Source organism: Ptychodera flava, chromosome 10 (assembly GCF_041260155.1).
Source record: "Ptychodera flava strain L36383 chromosome 10, AS_Pfla_20210202, whole genome shotgun sequence".
In the NCBI taxonomy this organism is placed as follows: Eukaryota; Metazoa; Hemichordata; class Enteropneusta; family Ptychoderidae; genus Ptychodera; species Ptychodera flava.
In genome coordinates this window covers 23,927,334-23,942,978 of record NC_091937.1, presented here as the reverse complement: position 1 = coordinate 23,942,978, position 15,645 = coordinate 23,927,334, and the positions used below count along the sequence as shown (strand labels likewise).

Sequence of the window (15,645 nt, the reverse complement as noted above, 5' to 3'; positions counted from 1 at the left end):
TTTGTGTAGCGGTCTTCAATATTTTAGCGAGTTGGTTGACAGCAGATCATTGTGGTTAGAAGCGCTTCTGCCTTCATGCAATCAAACTTGTGAAAACAAACAGTGCATCTCATATCCTGTTTGAGGGCGCTCTTTACACCCCAACTTCACAAAATTCTCCGACACGCCCTTTTCCTTGTCAAACTCACAGACCCAATTTCATTATTTTCCAAAGCGGGACGAGAGTGAACACATTCTGCAGGTTGAGAAAAGCTCCTTATCATCTTATCAATTTCTCTAACTTAGGCATCGTATTGGAAATCTTTGGATCTCAGTATGCAGAGAACTTGGCACAATGTAATCTCTGCTTTTTGAAAACAAAGTATGTCATCTTTTGAAAGAAATATTGCTTTGAAAAAAATGTGGGTAGTTTAGTGCAACGCCACCTTCAGTCAGCCAACTGTTGGAAATTTGAATGGTCTGGTATCATATAATGTTGCAATCACTTTGGAATACTAGCCTCATGAAAACTGATTTGAGACCCACTGTGTAACTTGCAGCGCATGTATCGTTTGAGAAGACATCTTACGATCAGTCCATTATACCACATGCCAGTAAAACACATCACACACTGTGACACACATACATGTATCATATCACATCTTTGCAGCCAGAGTGCCAATATGATTCCATGTATATCACTGACTGTGGGTGTCACAGAAACGCAGAAGGTTTCTGCACATAGACGAAACACACACCTCCATTTACCAATCGTTCGCAATGTAACAATATGTGCGTCCACTAGCTGAATCCCTGCAAGAAGTAAAATGTTTAAATTTCTTCAACCAAAGCTCAAGTTCATATCATCAGCTCAAGCTGCTTGAAACCAGTCAAGCACGGTGTGTCCCATATGCTGCATTTAACAAATACTTGAATGTCTGAAACACAGATACTGTAGACATGATAAACCAACCATTACATTCGTTACATGTTTAAACTCAATACACCTTTTATAATTTACTTCGTCGTAGATGGAAAAGGGTTAGGGCTGGCATCATTGTGCCCTATAACAAAATATGACTTCTTGGAACTTTGCGTCAATTTGAGATATTGAGGAAATTTCTTTGCGTCAGCCCTGTATCTTTACAAATGAGAGTCACGGGCAATTTGCTTGCATGGTGGCACATTATACTGGCTTAGGGGGCACACTGGCTGACATGATAGGGGTTAAAAAAGTTTCAGCGAGATTCTATTGTAGACAGAAAGATGTAGAAAAGGCCATGCCTGAGAATACTTTGCATATGTTTTATGGGCATTGTTTCTCAATGGAAAAAGGTACACACTGTTTATTGTCATACAGCTTTTCAAAAATGTTCTCTGATTACATGTCTTAAAGACATTGACACTACCACAGGGTACAGAAATCATTCCCCTGGGGTGGGGTGGGATGGGTTTTTTGGTGCAACGGTTTACTTTATTTGATTTTATTAATTTTGACAGTGATATTTCAAATAAAGAGTTCAACTCCAAACCGTGTGACTGCCTTCTTGATTACATGTAATTTTATTAATTTGGACTATTAATTTAGTAATAAAGAAAGTAGTCAGACGGAGTTGAAATCTTTATTTGAAATATCACTGTCAAAATTAATAAAATCAAATAAAGTAAACCGTTGCACAAAAAACCCATCCCTCCCCACCCCTCCCCCACCCAGGGGGACTGACTTCTGTGCCCTGTGACACTACATGAAGGTATATGCAATCACAATTTGCTGCTGTTTTGTATAAACACAATCAAAGATATTCATGTTGCATATAATCTCCTCTTTATTTAAAGCAATAATTAAATGAAGTTTTTCATTCACCCACTTCAGCACTTGCAGCATTATGTATAAAATTTGTGTTTTAACGGCACTGATGGTTATCATAGTCCGGTGGGTTTGGTTTGGAAATGCCAAATTTACTGGCGCTGGAAAGCCTGAAATGTCCTGAGACATATCAATGGTCGCATGTTTCCCTTGTGTACATGTATATTAGCACTGCAAGCTTTTGGTGTCACTGCTAAAACCATTTTATGTTTACTGTTTGTAAAGTCTTTAAATGCAAAAGAAAACAAATCAATTTATGGTGATCAAAAACTGTTCACAAGTATGGACAGTACACTTGGTTCAAATCTGTGGTTTGAAGTCACTTCTGATATATTCTCAAGTGTTTGTATTTTTGTGAAAAGTAAAAACTGTTTGTTGGATTAATATGATGATATACTGTACTGGGATTATCCCTGATATGAAATCGGACTTTGTTTGACATCATAACAATTGCATAATGATATTCTTGTTTTCTTCAGTTGAGTTTTGAGTTGATATGTATATCAGCCATACAAATACAGCTTGAACACTAATACCATTTAAAGTTGTAGAACAGAATCCGGGTTCAGGCTAGACTCTCTCACAGCCCCTTGCCGGCTACACCTTCGACCATACTAGCGCCCTCAGCAGTTAGCCGAGCTTTGCTCGGCTCAGTGAGCCGGAAAGTTCCGCTAAGCTATAACCCGGCTGGCTCAGTGAGTCTCGCTTGCTAGAAAGGCCGTTGAGGGTGCATCACCATATGGTTGAGGACAGAGCTGCGTAGCGGACGAGGGCTGTGAGAGAGTCAAGCTTCAGGCTAGAGATTGTTGCAACGAACGTTCTGAACTAACAGACATGCCGTTTGCTATGAGCAAAATACTGAAAAAAGGACATTCTATTTCAATCAAGTTTGCCTGGCATATTGACAATGCAATTTAGTCAACACTGAAATGGATGTTATTTCAGATATTTGCATAGAGTTCTTAATCAAATACTTCACGAGTGATTTTTGTTGATATATGTTGTATAGAAGATTTACTGGCCTTTTCACCACTCTGGAAGTACTGAGTTTTATCGCTAGATGTGTAAGAAGTTAGATGTCAAACCTGTGACCTGCAGAGTTTTCTATCATATCTAAGGCTATGTCAAAGATACCATAACTTGCATGTGTGAATATTCTGGTGTTGTGACATTCTTTTGAAAATGTCTGGTGTTTGAGAATTCTATTTTTGCTGATTGACAGCATGCTTCAAAGTTAAAATCAGAAAATACTTATGGATCTCCCAATGTCAGGGTGTATATACTAGTTATAAGAATGCTTTGATGAAATGTGAATTGAAAATTGTGCAAGTGGTTAAACAAAGTGTGAGAATGCAGCCATGGAGAAATCTCTAATATGTAACCAAATAACTGATCTTATAGCAGCATCAACAACATTGCCTCTTTCCTGTGCCTTTGAGCTACTATCACAAATATGGCCAGGACTTGTTTGATACCGTGATTTTGAAACTGATCAGGCGAGGCTGTGTTATGCTTGATGTTGGCATGGGTCTGCGATCTTCTCTATCCCATTGGTCTTCATTTGAAGGACATCAGAGCCGTGCAAAATGTAATCTTCCTTGGTGATCCATTTACAGTAAGCTAGGGGAGCTGCTTTGTAATGTAAAGTCCACGCGTTCAGAGCCCGGGACAGTGCATTGGTGCTGGGATGGACCACGTGTATCACATCCGCGTACTTCGGCATCAGCTCTTTCAAGTCTTTCGAAAGTCTGTTTGCAAATCCAGTCAGCTGGGTGTTTCCTCCAGTGAGGATGAGTCTGGAAAGCAGTGACTTGTGGGTAGCCTGGTGGCATGCACTGATGGCGTCTTGAATCATCTTAGGCAAGCCAAGATGCAAATACATGTCCTCCGGTGCTAGAAAACGCTCGGTACCAAGATCTATTTTGTGTGTCTCTTTCCTGGCTTTCAACCCTCTGTTTAAAAAAAGAAATGCACAACACAGTAAGATTGGAGACTGGCTTTAATAGCATATTTGGGGCACGGTATTCATATTTTATTCTTTCACCCAATTTCATTTGTATATGTCCAACCAGAAACACCTAGAATTTACTAAAGTCTCGTAGTTAAGGGTCCAAAAGACTTCATTTGCCAATAGATTTTCCAATTGTGAATACAGGCAATCTAGAAGCAGCTACAATCCCCCTCTAAAGTTATAGTTTATCTATTCAACAACCTAAGGCAAGGCCAAATACAGATTTAACATTGTTTTTCCATCTTCAAGAACGTGCATCACCAATGTAATGACAGCATGCCCGGTTAAACATAACATCTGGGGTCTTAGCAATAAAGATTTCTTGTCTTACCCAAGTGTTCAAAGGGTAAATTTGCATAACACAGCACACATGTAAGTTTGGGTTCAGAAAGGATTTGCCATTGACTGGTTGTAAGATTTTTGCTTCATACATACATACCCAGGTTTTTGTACGCACACTGTCCTTGGTGAATGGCGTTTCTGTCTCTCTGTAGTTGGGCTGTAAGCCAGGAAACATTCTTCTTTGACAACTTTGGAATCAAAACTGTCCACCAAAACCTAGACACAATGAAAAGAACAGGAGAATTTCAACATTTAATTAAAGAAACTGTAAAGCATGATCCACTCAATACTTTGATAGATACCAAAGAGCTAACAGCATCAATAGACCGTTCAACCGCCTTTTATTTGTAATACAGTGGAAGCAGAGCAGAGTGAGGCTACTACAGGCTGTAGTTTGCATAGCAAGTACAAAGCCGGCACTGCACAAACTGGCAGCCTGCCTTTCTTCATTCAGCTCTATCATGGAGAGCTGGCAGTTAGAGGACTTAAAGGGACAAAGTCGCCCATTTTTTCATGATTTTTGTTTGATACGAGATACGACTTATATTGTTTGACATATTGAAAGATACTGAATGAATGGGTGACCATGCATATATTCGACCCCGGTTTTAGATACGATACATGAAACCATCGCGAAAATGAATTAATGGTCATGACCATTAATTCATTTTCACCCTGGTTTCATTTGTCTAAAATCAGGATCGAATATATGCATGGTTACCTATTCAATCAGTCTCTTTCAACATGTCGAACAATATAAGTAGTATCTCGTATCAAACAAAGTCCATGAAAAAATGGGCGACTTTGTCCCTTTAACAGCCAACTGAGGACAGTGAAAGAGTCCAGTAGCATTGGTGAACTGCTGATGGTCATGGTCGCCAGTCTGTGATGACTTTTCACTAAATGGATAATTTGATAGGTACTGTCACATACTGATCATTGCTGTTACTGGTTTTTCTACAGAACATAAACAAGGATTTCTGCCATTACCAGTACTTTGAGTAAGGAGACTGATGTTATATAAACTTACAAAAACTACTTTAGACATACAGCAAGATATTCTAAATGCAATGTTTCCTTCCACATTCCAACTTATACATCTGTACTAAAGGTACTATGTACCTTGAAACTGAGAGACTCAAACATTTTGCCCAATTTCCTCGAGGAAACTTGAAACCATGTTCTTGCAAAATGAGGAATAAAAATCAGGGGTCGCTGGGCAAATATTGGTACTGGAAAAAACTTACTTAACATTTACCAACATTTGCAATTCAAAATGGTCACCGTCTGTGTGTTAACTTTACAGTGAAATTTAAATTTTTGGTTCATCATATGCTTTTGAGAGCTTCAAACAGAGTCCAAACATGAAGTAGACAAGAAATGTTTTGTGATAATTCTAGTCTGGATATCTCTGCCCTATAGGTTTGCAGCAAAATTTGAGCTGACACACTGACAGTCAACATATGCATGGGCATTCTAACCTCATCAATGAGTCCTTTATCTGTAACAAAGTCAGCAAGCCGGTAAGAGATGTGATAACCTCCAACGGGTTTGAACTTCACAGCGTGTCTCTGCACCTTGGTGTCAATGACCGGTGTCACAACGGTGGAATGTGCCCCGCTGTCAACTACAAGGTAGGTGTCAAGTCCCAGGCACGGTGCCAGGGACATTGCTTTGTTGTACAGTGAGAACCTGTTGACCAAAAATCAGGGAAACAGATCAGACTCTACCTAATACAAAAAGTAGTTTATTTGATCAATTTTTAATTACAGTCTGTATAGAACTGCCTATAGATTAGGCAGAAAAAATCTTCTAGAAGATGTTAACTCTTATCCTGCCAAGTTCATATTTCACTATCAAGTCAAGTTGACCAAAAATTGAACATTTGAAGGTCCCTGAAAACATAGATACATTAAATCTACTTTTTACGGACTAACACTGCTATAACAGACCATGCTATGTGGGTGAAAATACATAGTTTTGGCTAAATACCGCTTTTTACTGACTTGGCTGATGGGGAAGTAATACTGTCAGGAAGGAAAAGGATTAATATTATCATACAGCACTAATCTTTGCAGATCATCACCAAGGCAAAGACAGAAACTTTTTACACTTTGCTCCAACCTCCTATAGTACAGGCACATCACTCGACCTACCCTCTCTATGTAACAGCTGTGAGCCATTAGACTTTATACATGTACTGGGTACGATGATCTTGGTGCTATAATGTCATGATTATGTAAAACAGGGGCTACTAAAAAGAATACCTACCTTGGAACTTTGAGCTTTTGGAACATCATGTGTAAAAGTTGGTCTCGTGACTCTGCAGACAAATTCGGTGGTTCAAGAATCACCATGGGTGTGTTGTGAAGATGATAATAATGGTGGGTTCCAAATGTCAGCTGTTTGAAAAGATGCCTGAGTATTAATTCAAAGTTGTTGATTTGGTTTATGTCACCATTGACGATGACATGGTGAAGTTCAAATGGTTCCTGTTTAGGAGCCGTGGAATGAACGGTTTCGGCGGTGGGTGAACAATCATGGTTTCTGTTTTCGTCTTTCCATGTTCCCTGAATATCGAGAGGTAGTTTATTTTGGAGAGCACTTTGCTTGGTTTCGGCAGAGGTAGGTGTGAAGTCCAGTCTAGAATTAACAACTGCTGTTTCACTTTTCCTCCTGAAGTTGCTATCCTCTTTGTCTTCTGTGTCTCTTTCCTTGGCATTGACAGCATCCAGGGGAAGTTCAAGCACGTCTGGCAGACTTTGCGATTTGGTCTCCTTGCCGAGGCACTGGCTGCGGGACATGGGGTACAAGTCCGATCTGTACAAATCTGGATACATGGAGGACAAAATCTTGGCATCCTTGCCAATAATGTATCTGTGAGAGATTTTGGGATGGCCAACACTGGATAGATACTGATTCAGTTTGTCAATGTCCACCTTGGATTCTTCATGTCGATATTTTGAGTAGCTTCCCTGAGTTGAGTGTCCCAAATGTGCAACCATGCTGGGGCAGCCTCTTTTGTCAAACCTACCAACCCAACATATCCAGGACATAGCCGAGCCCACATCATAGGCAATGACACTATCGACTTCTCTCTCAACACAGTCACAGTTGAACTTGTTTTTCCCTGCGTTCGGAGGGCTGCAGGACAGTAATGCTCGCCTGCACAGGTCTTTGTAAATTCTGGTTCCTGTGAGACAGATTGTGTCCAGCTTCAGTTTGTATTTAGACACTGTTAGCCGCCATTTTTCCTTCCTTCAGATGTAAAGAATAAACAAGTATGACAAAAAAAAAGAGTGAAATTTTGTCACAGCTGAAAGGAAGATAATCTAATGCCATAATTATGAGTTCTATATTGTCATTTCACACAAGCAGAAAATCATTTTCCCCAGGGAAAATATTTCAAGGGGGTATCATTTTACAAGTGGTATAGCCACAAACTGATGATATCAAATCGCCGTACACTATACACAGTGTCATAATTACAAGGCGTCGGTGTTTTGTGTACAGTGATTTGACATTATCAGTTTGTGCCTATACCACTTGTAAAATGATGCCTTTTGGGTTGATAATTTGAGATTAGAACTGTGTTTGAAAAGGGAACTGCATGTTTTTTCAGTCCTTATGTGATAGAACTTTGCATGAAGCTGTCATACACGTGGGAAATACAATGCTTATTTCTTTCTGCGTAGGTCTGGCCCATGGATGTACAAAAATACTAATGGATGTATAAAAATAGTATTTTTGCACATCCATGGTTTGGCCATATGCAGATCCGCCATTTATATTCTTCATCACAAAGTGAGAGGAACATGCATTTCAAGTCTTCCAACTGTAAGGTTTGTTTCACGTACACATATAAGAATAGAAAATACTGCGATTTCCCCGAAATGATTTGCGAGTGGAGATTGTTTTGGGAAACAGGGTGATAAAAGTAATAAAATCGAGAAAGCCGGCAAAACGTGCGTGACAGTGACACGTTGGCTGTAATTCTATATCTTTTACAAAGCTGGCCGAATGGGGGCTCTCTTTATTGTGGTATACCGTTGTTGAACTTCCACCGGCTTATTCAGAATTTTTTGTAAATCGTGAAAACCAACCCATATTCCATGGCTATGTTGTACAATTATGAATTCTTATAGCTTTACGCTTGTAAGCAATGTTACTTATCGGTGTGCTTAAAATCGAATTTAATTTCTATTAAAGTTTTAAGTGTTGACAACTTGAACTTGATTGCCCCATACCAACGTGCAACGTCCAACATGTGCAGAGAACGAACACTGACTTACCAAATAATTTCTGAGTCTGCATGTGTTTTAAGCTTCTTACAGGTCCTGGCAATGGATGTTAGAGTTTTTATGTCGCAAAACTGAAAGATGTACTCCAAAATTTCGACCGGAAGGTTTGTCAGCAAGTGCCTCGTGTTGTCAGACATTTTATCTGACCTGTGTAGCATACTTATAAATGTTAATATGGCAGTAAAGTACAGAATCCGGTATTGGTGAAACAACGGAATTATAAGAGGAGCTCCTAAACAGTGATATAAGAACTCTAAAATTTAAGAACATTTCTCAAGAAATCTTAAATACTGTGAAATCCTAAACGCGTAGAACAACGAATTATACAATGTGAAAATTTTGTACAAGGTTAGGGAGTGTAGGATTATTTTGAAGTGGAAATAGGTCAACATGGACGATGCGAAGTTATTTTCGTATTCGTTTCGTATTCGTTTTCGTATTCGTATTCGTATTCGTATTGGAGTCACTGACAGAAATTGTTATTTGTAGTCCAGGTTTCAGGTATGAAACGTGCAATATACGATATTTACTGAGGTTTAAATATTGTGATAATTTGATTCGTAATTTCATCTGCCAAATTTGGTTAAATTTACATAAATTTGCATTTGTAGATTTTAAAGAATTTTGTTCACTTCATTTTATTTGAAAAAAAAAATACTTAAAATCGGTTGGGATCTGGTAAGGCAGCATCTTCGCTTGCCAATGTCTTATGACCGGGCAGCTGGATGCACCCCGAAATCAGGTGGTCAGTGCCAAGTGATGGGACTCGTGAGAGCGGATGCAAAGGAGCTGCCCTGGACTGTACCATTGTTTTGCGGGGAGGGCAGATTTTTGTGAGGCGCTGCAAAACGGGTGACTGTTGAAAGCTATGATGAACGGGGGACTTGTCTAGGACAACCATCTGAATAAAAAAATGTGAAAATTGTTATATCCGGTCATCCTTTTGGACTCACTTTAGAATGATCATATCCATTTACAATTTGTATTTCAAGTATTTTACTTGATTTTGATATGGCTCTACGTAGACCTGAAATAAATTATAATAACAATACAATACAATACTTTACAAAACTCAGGGAGTGCGGTAAGGCAAAAATTACAAAATTGCAAGTTACGACTAAGTTGTACGTGCTGCTACAGGGGGAAAGAAATCAATGACAATAGGTAGTTTATCTTTCAGAGTAAAGATGTGAGCAATATTATACATAAAACCGGACCGACCGATAATTCATGTATTACATTCAATCAGGGCTCAAAGTAGCGACCATTTTCAGTAGCATAGGCGACCAAATTTTATGAGATTGCGACTGAATTTTTTTCAAGACATTTCTCCATACCGTATACGTGATCAAATACAACATATATTCGCTCAGTGTTCACGGAGCATTGTCCTGAAAGGCCACGACCCAAAATACGCATTGAATAAGCATAGCCGTTGAGCGGATTCACTCAAAGGTTTGTAGTCCAGTCAATCTACGAGATTTTGGCACCTAACCCACCACAAATTGCAACAGAATTTTTTTCTTCAGAATGCATTTTAATGAGGTACCCAGAACAACATATTAAAAGTTTACTCGAATCCACCTTGGGGAAATATGTCTAATTTGCATAAATCAAATATGGCGGCCAACCATCCAACAAAATAACATAATTGGCTATATATCACATATTAAACAAGCTATTCAGTGATTTCAAAGTCTGACACTAGTATTTGGCTCAGGGATCATTTTGGAGGTATAATGTTTCATATAGGCACCTCGTTAATTTGCATAATTCCAATATGGCGGCCAACATTCCTACAAAAGACATTTTCGGTCATATACCACGTACTAAACAAGCTATTTCAGTGATTTTAAAGTTAAAAGTATATTCTTAGGCATGGACAAACGATTTTTCGAGATGCTATGATTTGCATAGGTAATTTGTTAATTTGCATAATTCCAATATGGTGGCCAACATACCTACAAAAGACATTTTCTGTCATATACCACGTATTAACCCTTTTGGCGCCAAGGTCTATTTTTGTCAACTTTATAAAATGTACCACAGTCAATTTTTCTGCTTTTTGTCAAAATTTTGATAAAAATATGTAGCTGCTGAAAAATGATATCCATTTGGTCCAAAATTATGAAAAAACCGTACAGAAAAGTTCACAGAAATTGGTAAAATATTGCATTAAAATTTTGGTGTAAAAAATTACAGCAGTCAAAGGGTAAACAAGCCATTTCTGTGATTTCGAAGTTAAAAGTGTATATCTTTGGCATGGACAAACAATTTTCGAGATGCAATGATTTGCTTAGGTACTTCGTTAAATTGCGTAACTCCAATAGGGTTGCCAACATACCTACAAAAGACATTTTCTGTCATATACCATGTATTAACCCTTTGGGCGCCAAAGTCTATTTTTGTCAACTTTATAAAATATACCACAGTCAATTTTTCTGCTTTTTGCCAAAATTTTGATTAAATCTGTAGCTGCTGAAAAATGATATCCATTTGGTCCAAAATTATGAAAAAAAACGTACAGAAATGTTCACAGAAATTGGTAAAATATCGCATTAAAATTTTGGTGTAAAAAATTACAGCAGTCAAAGGGTTAAACAAGCTATTTCTGTGATTTCAAAGTTAAAAGTATATTTCTTTGGCATGGTCAAATGATGTTTGAGGTGCAATGATTTGCGTTGGCACTTCGTTAATTTGCATAAATCCAATACAAAAGAAATTTTCTGTCATAAAATGTATTGAACAATCTATTTCAGCCATTTTGAAGTTTAATTATATTTCTTGAGCATGAAGAAACACCTTTTGTGGTTCAATGTTTTTAAAAGACACTTTGATGATTTTTAGAAACTAAATATGGCTGCCAAATTAATGCCCAAATAGCTTCTTTTTAAAATAAGGTTATGGCAGAGTTTTTAGGAATAGGAATATCAAGAAAAAAACTGTCAAGATGGCACTGCACCCAACGCACTGTATTTTGCAAATATTCTTCCAATTTTTATTAATTTGTTAACCAAAAAAAATTGGTTAGGTTCACCTTTTAGCTTGGCAAGCAGTCATAAGTTGCATGATATATAAGGGTTAATGTATGCAAATGCATGCAAATCACCCGAATTCCTGCTTCCCCTTTATCCGAATTTCAAAGAATATAACTCTGTTCTGGCTGGGTCATATTTTCTGAAATTTTCACATTATGTTTTTAAATGCTATATAACAAAACAACTATTTTGTTTTGCAATAAAATTCTTACATTTTGAATTAGAGGCATTTTTATTTTGCTAACCATGATTTTAAGCACTTTTTGAGTGTCAGTCGTTCAGCCCATGCCATTTTAGAATGAGGATATACTCTTGTTTCAAGTGAAATATTACATTTCACAAAATAGTTTGTAAGGGTTTCCTTGTCATCTTAGATGAGAAATATTCCTTCGAAAAAAACTGTGTTGGCAACGTGCAGCTCCACATTAAGTCCTTGAACATTTATTTTTAAAAATGTAGAAAATATACAATAAATTTACATACAATAACGATCCATTTACGAATAAAAGTTTATTTTAATAGGTGTCTGTGATACCTGAATTCGTTAAAATACCCCATAAATATATTGTATTTTGAAAAGAATGTTAAAGCAAATTTGGTAGACTTACATATATGACTTCCGAACGGATTAAAATACGTATATGTTGATGTGCGTTTACTATTGAGTTGTAAGAAAGTCATGCAATTTTAATTATTTGTGATTTTTCTAAATATGACAACCGTTAATGATTGTTAGTCATCTAATAATAATCTCTTTCTGAATATAACATTGGATTCATCTGTGTACGGCATTATTTGTGATTTTTATAGGTGCTTTATACTACTACAGTGTTAAAACATGTAATCTTTAATGTTTACTGTTTTAAAAAAGTCGTGGACAAAATCTTTAGTTTCTAATTTAGACTGAACCCCTTCCTTATGGACGAGTGCATCTTTGGTACATCCCCCTAGATGATAGGCAAGAAGTCATCACACATAACAGCAAAAATACAATAAACACAACAAAGATAATAACAACGCAAAAAATAAATAATGTGACCAAAATAACACACGCCACAATACAGACAAATTAAAACTTAGCGCTGATGCAAACAATGTCAGACTCTTAAAAACTTGATCAACACACAAACTCACAAAAATTGAAAATTGCATGCTTAGCAAAGACTTAAAATTAATTCAAACAACTCATTAGCCCAACAGAATCCAACTGTTACACGATACAAACATGTACATCTGGAAAAATGACACTTGGAAAAATGACTCAAGATGTACTTCTTTGTATTGTGTAATAGTTGGATTCTGTGTTTGGATTAATTGTAAGTCTTTGCTAAATTTAAGCATGCAGTTTTCAGATTTTTTGAGTTTGTGTGTCCAGAAAGTTTTTATGAATCTGACATTGTTTGCAATAGTGCTAAGTTTCAATTTGTGTGTATTACGACACTTTTTCTTTCGGTCATATCATTTTTTCTGTTTTTTTAGCTTTGTTGTGTTTATTGTATTTTGCTGGTATGTGTGATGACTTCTTGCCTATCATCTAAGGGATCTTATAAAGATGCACCCATCCATAAGAAGGGGGTTCAGTCTAAATTAAAAACTAAAGATTTTGAACACCCCTTTTTTAACAGTAAACATTACAGATTACATGCTTTGACACTGTAGAGTGTTAAACACCCTTACAAATTACGAAAATGCCACACACAGATGAATTCAATGTTATATTTAGAAAGAGAATATATCATTCAGAAGACTAACATTCATTAACAGTCGTCATATACAGAAAAATCAAAAATTTTAAAAATGAATGTCCAAGGACTTAACAGTTTCTTCTTGATAGTTTCCTAGTGCTAAAAACTATACCAAAACCGTTATTTATATTAGAAGCTATTAAGCCATGGGGCATTAATATGGCAGCCATATTTAATTTATGCAAATTATCAAAGGGCCTTTGTAAAAATTGAGCCACTAAAAGTGTTTCTTCATACCCAAGAAAAATATTAAAACTTTAAAATCAAAGAAATAGCTTGTTTAATGCGTGGTGTATGACCGACAATGTCCTTTGTAGGAATGTTGGCCACCATATTGGATTTATGCAAATTAACAAATTACCTATGCAAATCATAGCATCTCGAAAATCGTTTGTCCATGCCAAAGAAATATACTTTTAACTTTAAAATCACTGAAATAGTTTGTTTAATACGTGGTATATGACCGAAAATGTCTTTTGTAGGAATGTTGGCCGCTATATTGGAATTATGCAAATTAATAAAGTACCTATAAGGAGAACATTATACCTCCAAAATAATTCCCTGAGCCAAATTACTAGTGTCAGACTTTGAAATCACTGAAATAGCTTGTTTAACATGTGATATATAGCAAATTATGTTATTTTGTTGGATGGTTGGCCGCCATATTTGATTTATGCAAATTAGACATATTTCCCCAAGGTGGATTCGAGTAAACTTTTAATATGTTGTTCTGGGTACCTCTCTGAAATGCATTCCGAAGAAAAAAATTCTGTTGCAATTTGTGGTGGGTCTAACCCTATTTTGACTGGACTATTGACGCGTTCTCTTCCCTCTACAAGCGCTGCCAATGTGTCTGCTGATGTTATCTGAATGATCTGTCAAAATATCCCATGAATTTAATGATAAATTTTACTACAATCCAATCAAGTATCAGAAGCAGTTTTAGTGCTGTCACATCATTTCAAATGAACCAATCATAATCCCAGCATAAAATGTCATCAAAATATAGCTGACAAGGGAAAACAAGCAACCAGTAACTGCAACATGTTTCATGCGTTCCCGTGCGTAATGAATATTTGCGTTAGTGGCATGTGACGGCTAGACCATTTCCGGAAATCGTCCTTTGGAAAGCAGATCAAAGCATCGATTTCATCAAGCTTGGACTGGATTATCCTGTTTCATAAAGGTTTTTGTTTTCAGCTAGATCTAAATAGCAAGCAACTTTGTTGAAATATCATGGCAAATCTGCCGGGTAGCGACTGCAATTATGTAGAACCATGGAGGTAGTAGAGAACAGACCATGGATGGGACTGTGGCGATGACCTCAATGACCCGAGCGAGTTCGATACACGCCACAAGTACCGCTGCGATATCACAGCTAGGATTAAATGCGCATATACGTTTGAGTTTTGTTCTCTTGCCTACAAAATATCTATCGAAAGTTGATAGTTGCTGCATTTCTATTCAGAGTTTTGTTGAAAAAAGTAGCTATCTACGGCTAGCGGCTTAATTGGTCCCCCAAAATAGTACTGCTGAAAGTTTTCGGAGTGACCTGCAGAACGGAGTTGTAGAGCGGGGCAAACTGCGTAACACTAAACTGGATCGCACAGTAACAAATGACGGAAACCGATCGAGCCAGTTGCGACAGCTACTAGACTAGCTGAAGTCTATTTATCATAGAATACAGGTATTTCTCGATATTTCGCGATACAATTAATTTCCATGCATTCTGGTGTATCTTATCATAACGCAAGTTGATCAACATGTTCTGGCAATGACAGTTGACGCAAACGCAAGGAAAGAAAAAGAGATGGGCCGTACTGAAATAAGGACTCTGACAACAGCTCACACATTAATTTAATCTTTATTAGGGAAACAAATGTACGATCGGGACATAGGCCTATGATACCATTTATTCATCTCGTTTTCTTTTATGACGCTTTCCCACATCATATGAGATGATATTTTCTTTGCGACAGCAGTCTAAATATAGCATGTCATCGACTTAGGGGCATGCGATAACGTTGAGCGTTCACTGTCGTTATGACGATCACTTTCTCAGAGATATCAGTTTAAAACAAGAAAATTACCTTTTAAGTTTACAACTCGTCAAATTGGGCGGGTCAGCTAAATTTCCATTATCGATACTAATGATGTCAACAGAATGTTTAAGTTGGTTGTTGTGATAAAGTTAATACGAAAACGAATACGAATACGAATACGAAAATGATGTTTGTTTAAAAAATCTTTCCTCCAAAGACTACTACTGGCCCACAGGCGCTAATAGCTTGGTAGTCTGCTAAATAGATCGATTTTCGGCTCGATCTATCGATCCCGTGGTCAGTATGCCCGCCACTGTAAC

General features: G+C 37.2%; 1 protein-coding gene across 1 annotated transcript; it reads right to left on the bottom strand.

Annotated features, from left to right (window-relative positions):
- Positions 1-1,781: 1,781 nt before the first annotated feature.
- LOC139142293 (uncharacterized) lies at positions 1,782-8,727 on the bottom strand. The gene is made up of 5 exons (XM_070712183.1): positions 8,492-8,727; positions 6,471-7,457; positions 5,681-5,891; positions 4,297-4,415; positions 1,782-3,798 (listed from the first exon to the last, which is right to left on the bottom strand). Exons 1-5 carry the CDS (start codon positions 8,656-8,658, stop codon positions 3,354-3,356), a joined length of 1,929 nt encoding a protein of 642 aa, XP_070568284.1. The 5' UTR covers positions 8,659-8,727; the 3' UTR covers positions 1,782-3,353.
- Between the last annotated feature and the right edge of the window lie 6,918 nt (positions 8,728-15,645).

Excerpts from the sequence above, each read along its gene's own strand:
- LOC139142293 (XM_070712183.1), bottom strand. The coding sequence starts at position 8,658 with ATGCTACACAGGTCAGATAAAATGTCTGACAACACGAGGCACTTGCTG. Across the intron at positions 7,458-8,491 it reads GCAGACTCAGAAATTATTTG|GAAGGAAAAATGGCGGCTAA; the intron begins GTAAGTCAGTGT and ends TTACATCTGAAG. Across the intron at positions 3,799-4,296 it reads GTGTGCGTACAAAAACCTGG|AGGGTTGAAAGCCAGGAAAG; the intron begins GTATGTATGTAT and ends TTTTTTAAACAG.